The following is a 16,198-nucleotide window of genomic DNA, read 5'->3' on the forward strand; positions in this document are numbered from 1 at the left end:
CGTCCCCCGTAACTTTTCTAATGGTCCGTCCCTTACTTAAAGTTGTATCCATCCCATCTCACGTGTTTTTTTATCTCAAGCATGCATGTGTATATACACCAGAAATCAACCTCAGCCTTCGCGAGAAAACGTGAGATGTCGAATTGATCGGTACAACGATCGAAAAGCCAGGTTATTAGATGTCCTACCAATTTCATCATAGAGTTACCGTCAGAAATTGTGTATTCATTTTAAGTCTTCCAAATATTGACCTACACTAGGGTATCTAAAAGATAGTAATGCTGCGGCACATTCTGTTGATACTGGCATTAGTTAGACAGTGGGACTTAAAAGAATCGAAAATGACATTGAATGTCCTATTTACATGTTGAAAAGTACTAGAATAATTACTATCCGTCTATACAAAGAACTCGTGGTAACGTTGTTTAGAAAATGATCAAGTGGTTATCAACTCTGGTTTTCCCACAGTAAATTGTAGGAAATGATAGAAATTCAGATTGTTTATCCATATATTTCATATACGGTGTAGTATCTTTTCTCTGGAAACACGATACTTTTCTTGCTGTTTATTGCACTTTATTAAGTAACAGTTATTTAGCTATATATTTAAAGAAAACAACAACACAAAAAACGGGAAAAAAAAGAAAGAAGGAAAAAAAAGTTCGGTAGGACTCAAACCCGGCACCATCGGCTCGTCGCGACTACATCTAACCACTACACCACAGAGACTGATTACGTAATTGTGGGTAAAGTCTTTCATTTAATGACTTTTCCATGAAACTTCCGCCGGCAAGATGATCGCCAGCCGCATTAATCGAGCTATGAACAGTAAAAGCACAATATAAACGCATATTCCATGGCAATGAATGAATGAAAGAACATAATTATGCTTTTCAAAACGCCGATACACGTCCTCGTCTGCAACGTAGGACACAAAACATATGTTTTGTTATCTCGATTTCCGCTGTTATTTTGAAGCGAATGGTCAAAATCACATCCATTTTCGGCTCATACAGGTTCTTAAGAATAGCATGGCATGACATTTTCTCACTTTCACATCACCTTCTAGCAAGCTGGAATTTGTATATCCCCCGTGTTGCGGAGTCGACGAGCAAATGCTCATCTTCTCGTCAGGTTTAACACCTGGACGAGTCAAATTAAAGGCTCTTGAATTGAAATCCAATCCCCAAGTTAACCATCGTACTCATCTGAAAGACCCCTGCGTGTCGTAAATTTGGTAAGACCTCTAACCGTGCGGTAGAAAATTTGCTACAAAGAAAACTCTGAGTCTGGGCAGCGAACGATGCGAACTTCCCCGTGTTTTTATTTGAGTTGTTCGTGGCGCAATGCATTCTGGTTAAATGCAATGCATTGTGGTAAAAAGTGATGAATTCGAGAATTCGTCGCCCCTTATATATTTCCCTTAAATCCTGATTATGTTGCTGCTCGCTCCCTACGGTCGCTCCGCAGCAATTACACTGGGAGAGGCCAAATGAACGGTACCGCAATACCGTGAAGGATCTTCTTTACCGAATACCGTTAGCGAAAAGGCTGTAATACCGCATACCGCAGGGCTGGTTGATACCGCAATACCGTAAACCCGGCCCTCTGCTTTGCTTTCAAAGAAACCGCGGTCGCCCCAAGACTACTCTTTTGAATAGATCATTTTGTTGGAAAGTCGTCGTTTAAGCGCAGAACAGATGTATACTCTTTCTATATCATCGATGAAATGTTCAGGACAAACAAGCTTTTTGTGGATTCGGTAGCCAGCTATTGTAGCTCTACCGCTAAATTTACCTTCTGCGTATTTATTTTTAGTACGTGATACGTAATCAAAGACTTATCACGACAAATTAGGACGGAAGTGGAATTGAACGTGAAAGTGCTTCGGACAGCATTTTCCAGAAGTTTCTTAAATGATCATTGGTCGAAATGCTTTTCACAATGACCCTGACGTATTGTCAGTCAGCTTTTTGAACCTTTGAGAACAGTAAAACTTTCCTTCTTGCCACGAGAGAAGATGGAAACGGACGATGAACAATTTCAGTCATTTTCTTCGGATACTTCGATTTTTTCAGCCGAGAGCGATCGCGACGAGACCGACGAGGAAGAACTTGAGTCACCTGTCGAGTTCATCGAGGAGGACTCTGAGGTTGAAGTTGACCTCGGTGAGATTGCTGAGTATGTAGACAACGAAGAGATTCATCTTCACTTTGGAGGCTACGAGTATGAGTTTGTGGGTGAGGTGTCACCGAGTCAAAAATGTCCGGTGTGCCTCCTGCCCATGAAAGATCCTGTGCAGACTACAGAGTGTGGTCATCGATTCTGCAGGGGTTGTTTGGAGGAGAATATTCTAAGGTAGATCAGTGGCGCTAATATTAATATCACGTAATCTTAGTCATTGAACTTTAGGTAATAAACGCTCGTGCGACTGTAGCTTTTTGTATATTTCTTGTCTATTTGATGATCCCAGTGATGTTGAGGACAATCTTGATTGCTAGCATAATTATATTTTCCGCGCTTTATATTTGTAGTGACCGGTACTCTATCTTCGTGGCCAAGTAATGTTAAGACCTTCCTGGGTTCACGTCGTTCTCAGTTTATTTTGTAATAGTTAGAAGGCGGTCATATTAGTGAAGACATAGGATGCTGGTTGGTCAATTACGTACATAATATGCATGCTCAGTGCTGACCGTTCACGCTTCTGAAGCGTTCATATTGTATAATAAACTAACTACATCAGTTAGTTCCAACCAGAAAGTATCAGAAAAGTCGAAAATTGGCCATTTTTACTTGACAATTCCCGTTCCCCAGGAAGACAGAATGGATCTGTTTACTAATCCTGAACATCCTTCGTTTCAAATTCGCTCTCGGACAAAAAATGTTACATCAGGTGGGTCCATACATGGGTTCCATTCGCGTAGTTTTCGCGCATTCTGTTTTGACAATGCGGCACATTTTTTTTATAGCTGATGGTAACAGTGAAATATCATGGCTGGTTCCCCGAACGGGCGAATCCCAAACCAACAAAAGGGCAATTGGTATGCGCATACGTCAATATGGTCTGAAGAAGTGCTAGAGAAGCATTTTCTGCGAATAGTTTTAACAACGATATTATATGTTCACTACCAGCATTTGCAGCCTGTTTTCTGGAGCTGAATGAAGTATATTATTTTGGAGCTTCATTCGTCAAACGTGTTCTTTAAGGTATGAAGGTATTTCTACGATGAATGTCAGTTGTTATTGTGGCCTCGCTGTCGCCCTTGAGAAGACTTATTTCCCTTCGTAAAACAGTGCATCGAAGACAAGATAACGGTTAAATGTTTTATTACGAACCCACATTTCGCGCACATTTTTTGAAGAAAAAAGTTTATAAGCGCCGGGACCCTAAAATAATAAAATAAAAAGACGTTAATTGTGTTAGGTTAAAAAGGAAATTAATAATACCTAAGTTAATACGATTCTTTTTGTCGTCCAACTTTCAAATGAACGTCGCCCTCAAATAAGCGCCGCACTGCAGCGTAAAAAAATTAAATAAGCGCCACGGTGCTTATATTCGAGTGAATACAATTCGCTTCGCTATGAGCCCTGCTTTACGGACACCCGCTTATGGCTAGGAACGCATTTGAGCGTTTAGTTTTAAAACAGATTTTTATGATTAGCAATTGTTTGCCCCACAGGAGTAGTCATCCAGTTCGTCCAAATGATCGTCAGGAAATTGAAGAGGAAGGCGGTGTAAGTACTTGACCTTAGAAACATTTTGTTATATGAAATGATGCGCAGCACAGTTAATATTATTACTCTTTCGAAATAATATATTTTTCTCTGTCGGATTGCCATTAATGCTACAGCCTGTTCTTAATAACTAAAAGGCGCTAACCATATTTGGAAGATGTTTGACATCATTTTACGATTTGACGTGAGAGCGGTGCGGCCGTCATCTTGGTAGCGGTGCAGGATTCCAAAATGTGGCCAAATATTTCACAAGCTATAGTTTGTATGACCCGGAGAAAATCAAATCAATCAGTCACTTTGACATGATAAAAATATTTTTGACGATCAGCCTCCAGTTGATTTGTTAGTTCAATAGATCGCTCCCGATATGTATCGCAGAGGCCAGTCAAGGGTTTGAATCCCCGCGTGAAGCCTGAGGCTACTTTCATACGGCGTTCCGTAGGCAAGGAACCATACCTATCCCGCGTGCGAAAATTTAAACGCCAACCGTTCAAAAATTTGAACTCCAAAGTCGAAGAAAAATAATGTAGCCGGTACGGTTGGAATATTTTGATCGACGTGGTGTGACCTCAAGTAAATTTTTTTACCACAACAGCGTGGTTGCATTTGATGCGTATCTAGCTGGGGGACACCATTTCAGCCACATTGGATTTATTGGCATAAAGTTGAAATTCAGCCTGGTTCGTCAGTTCCGTGTGAACAAAGCGCAAATATTTTAACTGCTTCCGTGTGAAGGAAGTGTCCGGTCATTGACAAATTCTTCCGTAGCTGATCAAAAATTCATCCGATGCGTGAACGTCGCCTTGCGCAACTGCAAAAAGTGCGTCTACTGCGATGATCTTCCTTACGTTAAATTCTTCATCCCATTGTTCTACCATATGAAATCTATATATTTATTATTCAATCTGTTTTATATGCGTTATAGTTCTATGCAGACAAAGCCTGGGCCAGGGATATATTGTCCCTCCGAATCAAATGCCAGCAGAATTCCAGAGGATGTGAATGGATTGGTCAACTGCGATATGCGGAGGTATCTACTTTCAGCCTTATTATAAATAACGTCCACATAGGGCATAGAATCTTCAGTCACTGTTAGTAACCGATAGTCTGTTTATTCAGGACTATATAGAGACACCCACGCTTACTATACCTTAGGAACTGGAGTAATTGGTAAGATGTCACGACACCGGACGGCAACGAGAACGTCAGAAAAGCAATAGAGCGTTTTTTTACATGCCATCACTGCCGCCATTAGTTGTTGTTCCAAAAAAATGGAACAGCGACCATGTTAGTGTTCTAAACCCATGGCCATCCTGTCCCCGGAAAGTGGTTGACTATGGTACCAGGGTTTTTCATTGCCGATCATGTTTGAACATGTTCGTAGATGGTGTGACCGTTGTATGCGAACATGGTGTGTCGTCAGCTCGTGACCATGGTACATTGCTACTGGCAGTTGAAGTCTTTTCTTATGTAAAACGTTCTTTTGTCCAATACATTGCACAGATGCTGTCCGCTTGAGTGAAAATGCTTTATAGCATTAGATTAGCAAAACAACAACTTTTCACGTGCAGCACACTTTTTGGTATATCTAGGAGCCTATCAGGCTACCACACATTTCTTTACCGTAACTCCCCGCGTACGACGACAACTTAAAACGTCCTAATTTCACGTTTTATCGATGAGGGAGAGAGAGATTTAGAGATTTTAGAGAGAGAGATTTTATCTAGACACGGTAGTTTTATCAGCAAAAGCTACAATCTTGGACATACCGATTTTCCCCTTCCCCTGGTAGAAATGTTGATGTGTGTTCAAAAGAAAGCCTGGTCCCTCAGCGTTTGTAGGAAGCAACACCGAACTGGGGAAAGTGATTTCTTTTCACAAAGCTGCCGGTTTGGAAATAGTTTTTTTTCGTCAAGACGTTTTGTCCAGGATTATAGTTTACATAAAAGCCGTGTTTAAAAAAAAAATGTATATATCTATCAGCAGTTCCGAGTTGATATTAATAAGTTTGAAAAAGGAAAAAATATTTATAGAACTAGGTATTAACATTTGATAAAATAATTTTAAGCTTGGATTATATTAGGGAATCAAAGATGCTAGGAAGCGATAGGTACATTTTGGATTTAAAAACGTTCATTGATTTGCGTTCACGCAAATCCTCGGGTAATTTATTCCAAATACCTGCGCCCCTACAACCAAAAGGTATAGCCCAACCCAGCTCTTGCAGCAGGGGGGGCAGAGATAGAATCATAACTATAGAAAAGTTTATGATGCCAGCTGCGCGGTTTTGTAGTTTTTGAAGCTTCAGAGCTAGTTCAAAACACAGACCCTACCAAACAGCGCTGCAATAGTCAAAGTACGTTTGAGCCGAAAGAGTAGTACATTGTTAGGAGGGTCGACGGAGGAACAAATTGTGTCACACGCTTAAGCGCTCCGATTACTCTGGTCAATTTAGTGGTGTAAACGCAAACAATTTGATGGTGTCAACGCAAATAATTTTCTTTTTCTTTTTTTTCCGAACTTGGATAAACTCCAGGAAAATAAGCTAACAAAATTGAACGACGAGAAATGATGGTCATGAAGCCGGGCGCAAAGCGAATGTCTGTGTTCGCAGGCTCAGAATTCGCTATTAACGCTAAATTGAAGCTAAGTGAATTTTCTCATGGTGTATTTCTTTAGGAGCACCAAGAAGTGTGCCCTTATGAACATGTCCCATGTTCTGCTTGCCAAGGCAGCATACAAAGGCGGCTGCTAGGGACCCATCTTACGGATGAATGTCCTAAGAGAATTGTTGAATGTGTGTACTGCCAGGATGAGTTCTTTTTTATCGAAAAACAGGTCTGTATTACCTAACTGTTATTGAATACAGATTTTATATAAAAAGGAAATACTTTCATGCCGGTCTAGCTAAAGGTGCTCATTTCTCCAAAGTTCGGTGTTTACGGGTCCACAATCGAATATTCAAATCAAAACAGTTTAAGAATATAAACGCGGTTCCAAGCTAAAAAGACAATCAATATTCTTTATAATTATTTATTAATTATTAATCGTTATTTATTATTATAGTTTTGAAATATTACCTGCGAACCTACTAAAACCTCATTGGGGATTAACGACAACAGCTTTCCGCGCCCCTTTATTATCGATAAACGGGTCCAGCAAAATGTCAGTTAACATGCTAGACCGGCTTTTGATATGGGTTTTGGCCTTACACGTTTTGTCATGTTGCCACCCTGTAATTCATGTATCGAGTGTTTGTTCATGAGTTTTATACTGCCTGGCGTTGGTATAGCATAGCGTCAGGTAGTCTCTTTAGTGAAGATAGTCGTGAATATTTTTCATGGGACCTTGTACTGGGATTAATATTTTACGTGAACAGCAGTTCATTTTTCCTTGGGGGGGGGGGGGGGGGAGTTCTCCCCTATAAAAGTGACGGGGGTGTTAATCGGAATGTTTCGAGAACACCCCTAAAAGGTACCAGAATCTTGTTTTATGGGCGTGACCCAAATTTATTTCCACCCCTAAGAGGTACCAATTCAACAACAGTAAATCATATTACAGTTGGCACTGCTAATTCTAATAGTGATAAATAACTTTCGAACAACTTTAAGGGCTTTTTGAGGGGTATTGTCATTAATCTTTATCTGACAGCAGTCATTTTAGGTTTCAGCACCGTAAGCGGTACCAATCCACAAATTTAAACCCCTAAAAGGTACGACGAGCATCCCCGTCACTTAATAGGGGAGAACACCCACGGGTTCAGATTCTTACTGGCCTTCTATACACGTAAGGCAGGGAATATATTAGGCACTTTGCCGGTAAAAGATGATCAGACTTCTGGTGGCGCATTGTTAAATAAGCTTACTTGTGTAATTGAATCCACACCAGCAGCATTAATCTTGCCGGTTGATCACGAGATCAAAATGTCATGTACAATATACAATATACAATATACATGCTTTACACGTTACTAAAATCACTTACTAAAGCCTAGCAAGTTCGTTAGTAAAGCGATTTAGATAGTGACTATATAGTGGTTAACTCGGTGCTGCTAAAATATGATCTTTCCGCTGATTATGTATCATGATTATGTACTAGCCACATGAAGACATTTACTGCAAGCGTTTCCCTCTGGTCTGTGAAAACAATTGTGGACATGACGAAATACCCAGAGAAGAGGTATGTTTATTTAACTTTGCTCGCTTATTTTTGTTCACATTTCATCTACTTGTTCGAGTGCAGGTCTGTCATAAGCTTTAATGGTCTCAGTCAGTTGTTCTCAGTATTAAATTTGGCTTTCTTGTTACTGAAAACCGGCTCTATTGTTCGACTAACCTCATCAAATAATTTGACCTAGTTGTGCGCAACAAACAAGCTTAATAATTATTATCATTTATATTGTTAGTATCATTTGCCCTGCTAAGATCAGCTTTGCTTTGGATCCCGAGGATCGCGAGGGTCTAGAACTGAGTCTGTTTAGAAATGTCGGACAAAGTGGATTTAGATATTGAAAAAGGACTCGCGAAACATTCGATAAGACAATTGAGAACGATATTTTAATTAGATTATGTTTACTTTAGAAAATTGTTTTTTTTTAAAAATCAAATTCATTGTTTTTTTTTTAACTGAAATAATTTTCTTTTTAATTGGAATAGCTTTTTTTGATTGAAATGAATTTTTAAATGATTTTTTAAATCTATTTTTACAGTCCCCTCTCTCCACACTTAACCTGAATTTTGGCGGGATGTTCTGCTTGTCGATAAGTGATTTTTTTACTGTTCTTTCTTAAGGCTTGGCTCTGAGCAGCAGTAATGAATCCTTCTGTCTCTTTCTTTGCCTGACCCATACGTAGCTCATCTCCATGCTCTTCAGCATCCACTTTGGCCCTTAAAAATTGACTATGTAGGGGATTTCACTAGTAATTTTCTTTCTGCTCGTACAGCATCCGTAACCGTAATACTTTTAAGTCCTAACCTCTCTTCAGCACCTTCTCTTCTGCTGCGTCGTCCATCCCATTCTTTCTTGCCTGCTGTCAACATTATTATTGAGGCTTTCACCCTCGTTTTTAGTCAATGTAAAGCCTATTAACATCTGCCTGGTGGTTAAAAGATCGATATATTGTCAGAAGGTTCCATGTCTTCTGTCCATTTCCTGATGCTCATTATTGTTATCTTAATCGTTATTAGTATTATCATTATCATTATCATTATCATTAGCATTATCCTCTTCCTCATCATTAACGTTATCATTTCAATTATTATTGTTATTACTATGATTTTCAGATGGCAAGCCATGTCTCTGAGAAATGTCTGATGACAGTTGTTCTGTGTCCATACTCTGAAGCTGGTTGTCTATTTGAGGTAATGAAATGAACCTGTGGCAATCTTATAATTGCAGGAGACTCAACTTCTGAATACAATTTAGGCTCGCCGGTCACTATAAACACTAACCAGAAACCGGAAATCTCCGGCACCCAGGGTAGTGACTGTTTTTATAAACAGGTTGAAACATAGTGACCCATGACTTATTTTCCCACGGTGAAATATTCAACGAGGCTGTCTTTTGCCTGGTCTGTCATTCCAGTATGGTTAGACCTAAAGAAGACAAAATATGCACTGCAGCACACACTACCAACTCCGCGATCTGGCCAATACCTTACGCATGCGCACAGCCATATCACTCCGGCAGTGGCAGCCATGGACAGCGGGTTCGTCCTGGCGAAGGACGAAACAGCTTTCCATGGCTGTCACTACCAGGGTGATATGGCTGTGCGCATGCGTAAGGTACTGGCCATACCGCAGAGTTGGTAGTGTGTGCTTCAGCGCATATTTTGGTCTTTGTTAGACATAACAGAGGTACTTTGAAAAACCTGACATGCGTAGCTCTTGGGAACATTTATATATGGTGACAGGCCTTGGTCACTAATACATTACTAGGAGAATTGTATAACCCTGTTTCCAGGGTCCTCTCTTAGGGCGAGTAGGAGAGGACCCTGGGAACGAAGTTGGAGAAAAATGTGACGCTGGTATTTATATTAGCGCTTTAAGTCAAATAATACGTTATTAAAAATAGTCATATTTTATTATTTGTTAGGATAAAAGAGCTTACCTAGAGGACCACTTGGAGGTAAGCGCGGATGGTCATTTAGAAATGGCATGGAATTCACTCATTTTGGCAAAAAAAGAGATCAGTACCATGAAAGATAAATTCTACGAAGTTCAAGAAGTAAATCAAGAGATGAAGGAGTCCGTTGCTGAATGTCGCAGCGAGCTTCGAGAATTGTCAGCTGCAGTAAATAGGCTGGTGAAGGAGAATGTCGGGCAAAAGAAATTCAATCAAGTCATAATAGAGAAGATAAAGATTGTGGAAGCAAAAATTCCTCAAAAAATGACACCAGAAGCTTACAGGTTTCAAGTACCAGAGAGTATGCGCAGATCGCCAAGGACTGGTCTCGGCAACACCGTGACCGGTGGCCTTACATCGGGTGATAGGATTAAACTTCAAAAAGATGCACTGGATGCACAGAGAAAATTTTTGCAAAGTTACACACGCCCTAGCCTTAACAACACTGACAAAGCTGAATCAGTTAGACCTAGAGTCGGATTGTAACACAGCTGTTATATCTTGATATTTAGTTTCTGGCGTGTTCATGTAGAAAAAAGACGAAAACTGGCTGAGATTTCCGGCAAGACAAAATTTGATCCGCGATCTTCGATTATCTTTGGCTGCAATCAAGCATTACATTTCAGATTTGTGAAATTAGAATAAGTGGTGTTAGTATGTACACACTCAGTGATGTTGGTGTTTTAAGCAATCTGATTGGCTCGCCATCTCGGACTATTCAACATCGTTCACCTTCTAGGGAGTGGATAATGTGTGAGCTCGGTGTTTTTCCATCTTTTTTTTTTTTTTGAGAACGATCTTTCAAACGTCGACAAAGTCCTAAAGGTGATGTTTTTGAACTCAAGGCAGGCCAAAGAAGGCTTCAAAGAATTCAAAACAGCGTCAATTCATTTACTAGAGCTGATTTTTTTTGCTCCATCGAATGTTTACAACTGATGTATATAATACTGTTAATGCGTTTTTTATTATTCTGTTTATACTCCATGTGTAACACTAAGCAAAGGTCGAACTGCTCGCGTTCGTTTACGCTGACATACTGCTTTCGATTAGCAAGATTGCTTCTACACAATTTGTAGGCTACAATAATCGATATCATCATAATCTATACTCCTTCAGTTTAGCAAGAAGAAGTCCATTATTTTAACAATGGACTTAAAAGTCCCGGGTAAAGGTCCGGTTTTACTGAATGCGACGCAAACAAGACCAGCCACATTATGTTGTCAATATATCAAAATTAAAAGCAACTGGACGGTATACTAATCGAACCTTCGCAGTATCGATTGAATGCTTATTATTCGAAACCCAGATTGCAATCCAGCCTCTGAAAAGCTTTTGGATGTCATTGTTCGAGCCCTAAGGTTTTTAAGAACTGGCGTAACTTTCGCATGAATATTCCACCAAAACGAAAAATTTTGATTGAAATTACAATGACTGTCGTGATAGTATTTAGTACATGAACCTGGTTCAGCAAGAGAGAATACCTGCTAGACTATTATAATGCTTACGCAGTTAAACAAGACCATCCCAGCTGCAGCTGCATGTCGTTTTGCTTGTCAGTGTGCAGGCATTTAAATGAATTTATTGAGCATTTTGAAAACCGGGCTCGGCGGGGGAGATATTAAATGATTGACAAACGAAGAGTTAAAAAGCTCAGCAGTATTGAGTGCTTTCGTGATGGTTTCACTGTTCATGAGAAGTTGGCTAACACCCACATTAAATTGGACCCAATGAAAACGGAAAACGTTTGGAGGATAAGGGGCAGTTAATTACTAAGTTGAAGTCTATTGCCTATTAAAGATTCTGTCAAGACTAATGTATGGTCATCGATTTTGTATTGATCGCTTGCAAGGGATTCTAAGGCAACAACAGCACACTGCTTGTCATGGCCTCTTTGATGGCAAACTTTTGCCCAAAGCGTTTTCAGTTTATAGATAATTCCTTACGCTTGTCGCAATCGATCATCGGTAAAGGAAAAATTCTGATTACTCCAGAATAATTTCGTAATAAAATGACAATTTAAGATTATATCTGTTAAAAAACGGTATCGCTTAGTCTAGCCTTGCTCATTACTCGTTAGTATTTTACGGAAACCTCGCGCATATCGATAATGTCGTACAGCCGCTGCACTGCACTTCAAGATTGACAGCGTTCTTGTCACCTCATCTAGACATTCTTTTCGCATTTCAATTTTTCCGTATATAACATAAAATGGTTTATACGGTTAAACCTCTTCACAACAGCCACCTTGGGGACAGAAAAAGGTGGTTGTTTTTGTCCGTTGAGGAGGGTTTAAACAAGAGTCAATGCATGGACTGTCCGCCAAAAAATTGGCTGTTACTAGAGAGGTGGCCGTTGTGGACTCATGCAGATGGTCGTTAATGGAGGTTTGATTGTACCTGATACTTATTTGAACATACGATCACATTCAGAAGTGTAACTGAATAGACTGACGTACGAAAATGACTATCCAAGTGTAAGGAACAAATAGTGGCCCTTTGGGGGTATACGATCATCACAGGGACAACGTAATGCACAGTATGTTATGATCATGATCTTTATTCGCAAGGAGCATGAAGAAACTGACTGCAAACTTTTTCCTACCGCGTGTGAAAGGGCTGGGCATGACATGACGAAACACCCGGGAAAGAAGTACATTTTCCTGTCTCAAGCTCCCAAGCTCAAGTTACCGACATAACAACCTTTACATGCCGTGATGCTCAAAGAGTCGAGTTATTTTGATAGTTTTTTATTATGTCACCAGCATATGTCCTGTCCGTTGACCGATGTATGAAGCATGTATGCGCCTTGTCTCATGCGACGCATTAATTGTTTTCCGTCCGTCCTTAGGGGGATGGAGACGCATCGAAAGCAAGATCGGCGGTGTCAGGAGTGCATGAGGGAGGGGCTGAAGGGTACAGGCTGACTTTCACTAGTAGTGCTTTTGTTGATTTTTAACGCTTACTTGCGAGGATTCTGCAGAAATCACTGGCAACTAAATCCACTCTAATCAGAATATGTCAGAACTGGGTCCATGCTTTCGATGCCCTAAATAAATCAACTAGTTTTAATTTATGACTGTTCAGACAGCATAAGACACCAGCCGCGGCTGTAATACGACAGTGTGTATGTTGCTCTCTGAACCGACACGACGCAGATTTTCCTTCCATGCTCTTGCTCTTTTTTCATTTCTTGACAGTTCCTCCATGAAGGATGTTGCTTCTCTTTGTACTGCTTCTAGTTTCTTTTGTTGCACCAATCTTCCAAGATTGAGTTGGCTGTGAAAAAAAAATTTAAAATAAATAAATAAATAACAATAAGGAAAGGACAGTATTTTTGGGTTGCCATAAATATCCATTTAGAACTTTACTCACGTTAAAGAACTAACAAAAGAAGAGAAAACTAATAGCGTGTCGGTGTTTTTTTTTTCTATCTGATAAAACCAAGACAACTTAAGGACCTTGCTTTTCGCTCCTATGTTTTCCGGAAAATAATCAGACTCGTGAACAGATCTACGATCGAGGAAAGTTCTGAAGCTGGACAATTAATTAAAACTTGCAGTTATCTATCTATTCGGTTTTATCAACAAGTCCTGATCAAAACGCTCGGCTGTGCGTCGTGTTTTACTCTTAGTTCTTGATAGAAAACTGCAGCTCGTCTAATTAATTAAAGACTTGGCTCAGTTTAACAAATCTCATGAAACAGTGTAAAAGAAACTTTAAAGGGTCGGGAAATCGCTTAACGCCATGAGTCAGACAATGAACTTCATGCATTGTACTTAACGGGATTCTTTAAGATACTCACATTAACTCAGTCAACACCGTTTGACGGTGTTGTAGTTTTCTCTGTAACTTTAGCTCAATCTGTTCCACTTTGGTCATTAGTTCCATTCGAACGTTTTTAAGCAGAACGCGTCTTTCTTCCGCCTCTTTTTGTCGGGTGAGTTCCTCAACCATCATCCTGTGTAAAGTAATTGTTGGTAACAACATGATCATTATTATACCCCCCAATGTTGACAGCAACGTTCCCTTTAACAGCAACTCGCGTCCCACTTATTTGCAACTGGTTCGAACATGGCTGGAATCTAGTACTGTAGATTCGGACTGTTCACAGTCCCCTATTTTTTTGTGTAAGACCGTCAGGATCGAGAGTTGCCTGTACGGGCGGCCAACTTGGTTTCATGTGTACCGAGTATCACCCATGGCAGCTCGAAACGCAAAGCGCTGGATCTTGGCGATATATATCTTACGGAAAAATAGGAGACTGTGAACAGTCTAGAAAAATAGAAACAACCAATGATTGATCAGTCAATACCTTTTGGAAAAAACATCCTCTTGAAGGTCTTGAATTTTTTTTCTCAAAGCATCCATTTCTTTTTTCATTTCTCGTCTGAGGTTAAGTATAAAGTATACCAACATGAGAAGAGCAAAAACCACAGAAGGAAAAAGATAAAAAAAAGCTCAACAGTTTGTCTATTAGTTACTTACGTCGATTTCTCTTTTCTCTGACTACAACCAAAACAATTTAACTGCTTGAAAAAACGCAAGAAACCCATTCTCGTAGAGCGCTGAGTAAATTAATATAACACTGGCAAACAACTTTTGCAATATTCTCAAACTAGAATTTTATTAACTGGTGTACGTCGGATAGCCATTGTGACATGCTGCGCGCGCGACCAGCGTGCGTCAAATCTCTAAGGCGACATGTAAAAATATAGCTGAACATTCGATTGAAAATTGATTAAAGAGTCGCACTATCGGTCCAGTCTTATACGTACCACAGCGTTTTTCAGGTCCTTGGTCAGTGTGTATGGCCGTGGCAAAAGTATTTTTTAGCATTTTTCTGTCCACCTTGTTTAGTAATCCGTTCCTGGTTGTTCGAAGGCCGGTAAGCGCTTAACCCAGAGTTAAATTTAACTCAGGTTTCTTTTTCTTTTGTTCAAAAGCATTTTCTCGGATAATTTTCTCCGTTATTTTTAAGAGCATCCAAACATCAACTTGTTGACAAAAAGACTTAAACTGAATTAACTTTTTAAGCTATCATCTCTGAATTCAAATTTCGCACTAACCCTGGGTTATCTATATCTTAACCCTACTTTGAACAACCCGGTAAAAAAGTCTTAAAAAATAATGTCATTCGTATACGAAGCACTGGTGGTTCAGTGGTAGAATTCTCGCCTGCCACGCGGGAGGCCCGGGTTCGATTCCCGGCCAGTGCATTCGATTTCTTTACTTTTTACATTATTTTTGTCGATGTGATAAATTTCTAATCATTTTTATATCAACCCTGTATTATCACATACTCAGGGACCAGATAAAAAGTTTGCAAATAGAGCTTAAGAGGTCTTCTAAAATAGAAAAAAAAAATCGAACATCGGTGCTAATTCTCGTAAAACTTTTCCTGAAAGTTAACTGGTTAGCTGCTCTATCCAGTGAACAGTCACGTATTATATTTATTTATTTTATCAGTTTTCGTTACAATGAAGTTTATTGGTAAGTACAAGAGCTGTCACATTCAGTTGAGCCCCGATATAAAGTAAAAAATAAATACAAGTCAAAAGGTCAAAAGATAGAGAAAATGTTACGTGTGACGCCGCAAAAAAGTCACAACGTTTGCTAGTGTTTATCGCCTATATCTAAAACGTTTGATTAAATTGGAACTACATTATAACTGAAGCTGTACTTATATATATATTTTTAGTTAGAAACTCTGCCTAAAGGCTGGTGAAAATTCAATAGGACAGTTCGTCGTCCTGTACTGTAATAACCCAACCTGAGAATTTCCCCGCAAATGACTAAAAACAAGAATGATATAAATAAGTCTTATTCAATGGAGGTTACTTTGGCGATTGGTCCTATGGCAATAGACCTTTTTACCGATACGGCGGCCATATTAATTCGATTTAAGGAGTATTATAGGATGCCCAGGGGGCACGAGCACATTTCGTTTGTATTTTCGAGCGCTTTTTGGGACCTTTTTTTTCTTAAAGTTTTCTTAAAACAAGATTGTAATGGGAAAAAAAATCCTTCTGTCGTGTTTAGACCTTTCCCGATTGCGCTGGTAAAATCCTAAAAACGTGCTGGCAAAAATGGCTAAAAAGTGCTCAAAAAGTGCTTAAAATCTCAAAATAGTGCTCAAAAAGTGCTAAAAGTTGTGAACAGTTACCTCTAACCTTTTCGTAAATATGTCAATTTTTACTGAAGTAATTAACAATCTATTTTGCGTAGTGTTATTCGACAGGCTGTTACGAAAGGTTGATAGAATAAAGAACAATAATATTTTTAAAAAACTAAAGCCGGTTACGAATTGTAAATAAATTCAGCAGTACTAGTGCAAAGCCATC

General features: G+C 39.5%; 2 protein-coding genes and 1 non-coding gene across 5 annotated transcripts in view; 2 read left to right on the forward strand and 1 right to left on the reverse strand.

Annotated features, from left to right (window-relative positions):
- Nucleotides 1-1,640: 1,640 nt before the first annotated feature.
- LOC140927556 (TNF receptor-associated factor 4-like) overlaps nt 1,641-16,198 on the forward strand; it is a 74,740-nt gene continuing 60,182 nt past the window's right edge. Inside the window, exons 1-7 of one of the 3 annotated variants that reach the window (XM_073377225.1) lie at nt 1,644-2,358; nt 3,681-3,735; nt 4,661-4,765; nt 6,415-6,573; nt 7,834-7,914; nt 9,018-9,095; nt 9,829-10,372. In XM_073377225.1, the coding sequence (XP_073233326.1) occupies nt 2,021-2,358; nt 3,681-3,735; nt 4,661-4,765; nt 6,415-6,573; nt 7,834-7,914; nt 9,018-9,095; nt 9,829-10,344 (1,332 nt within the window). In that variant the 5' untranslated portion in view covers nt 1,644-2,020 and the 3' untranslated portion in view covers nt 10,345-10,372. Of the gene's footprint in view, nt 2,359-3,680; nt 3,736-4,660; nt 4,766-6,414; nt 6,574-7,833; nt 7,915-9,017; nt 9,096-9,828; nt 10,377-16,198 lie in introns of those variants that run through there. The other 2 variants (XM_073377228.1, XM_073377226.1) reach the window with 2 other exon arrangements.
- LOC140927560 (uncharacterized) lies at nt 12,735-14,501 on the reverse strand. The gene is made up of 4 exons (XM_073377234.1): nt 14,343-14,501; nt 14,170-14,244; nt 13,660-13,815; nt 12,735-13,133 (listed from the first exon to the last, which is right to left on the reverse strand). Exons 1-4 carry the CDS (start codon nt 14,408-14,410, stop codon nt 12,938-12,940), a joined length of 495 nt encoding a protein of 164 aa, XP_073233335.1. The 5' UTR covers nt 14,411-14,501; the 3' UTR covers nt 12,735-12,937.
- On the forward strand, nt 15,003-15,073 carry Trnag-gcc (transfer RNA glycine (anticodon GCC)). Its single transcript has one exon. It is a non-coding gene; the product is annotated as a tRNA-Gly (tRNA).

The sequence above is a fragment of the Porites lutea genome, chromosome 2, assembly GCF_958299795.1.
Source record: "Porites lutea chromosome 2, jaPorLute2.1, whole genome shotgun sequence".
NCBI classification, from domain to species: Eukaryota; Metazoa; Cnidaria; class Anthozoa; order Scleractinia; family Poritidae; genus Porites; species Porites lutea.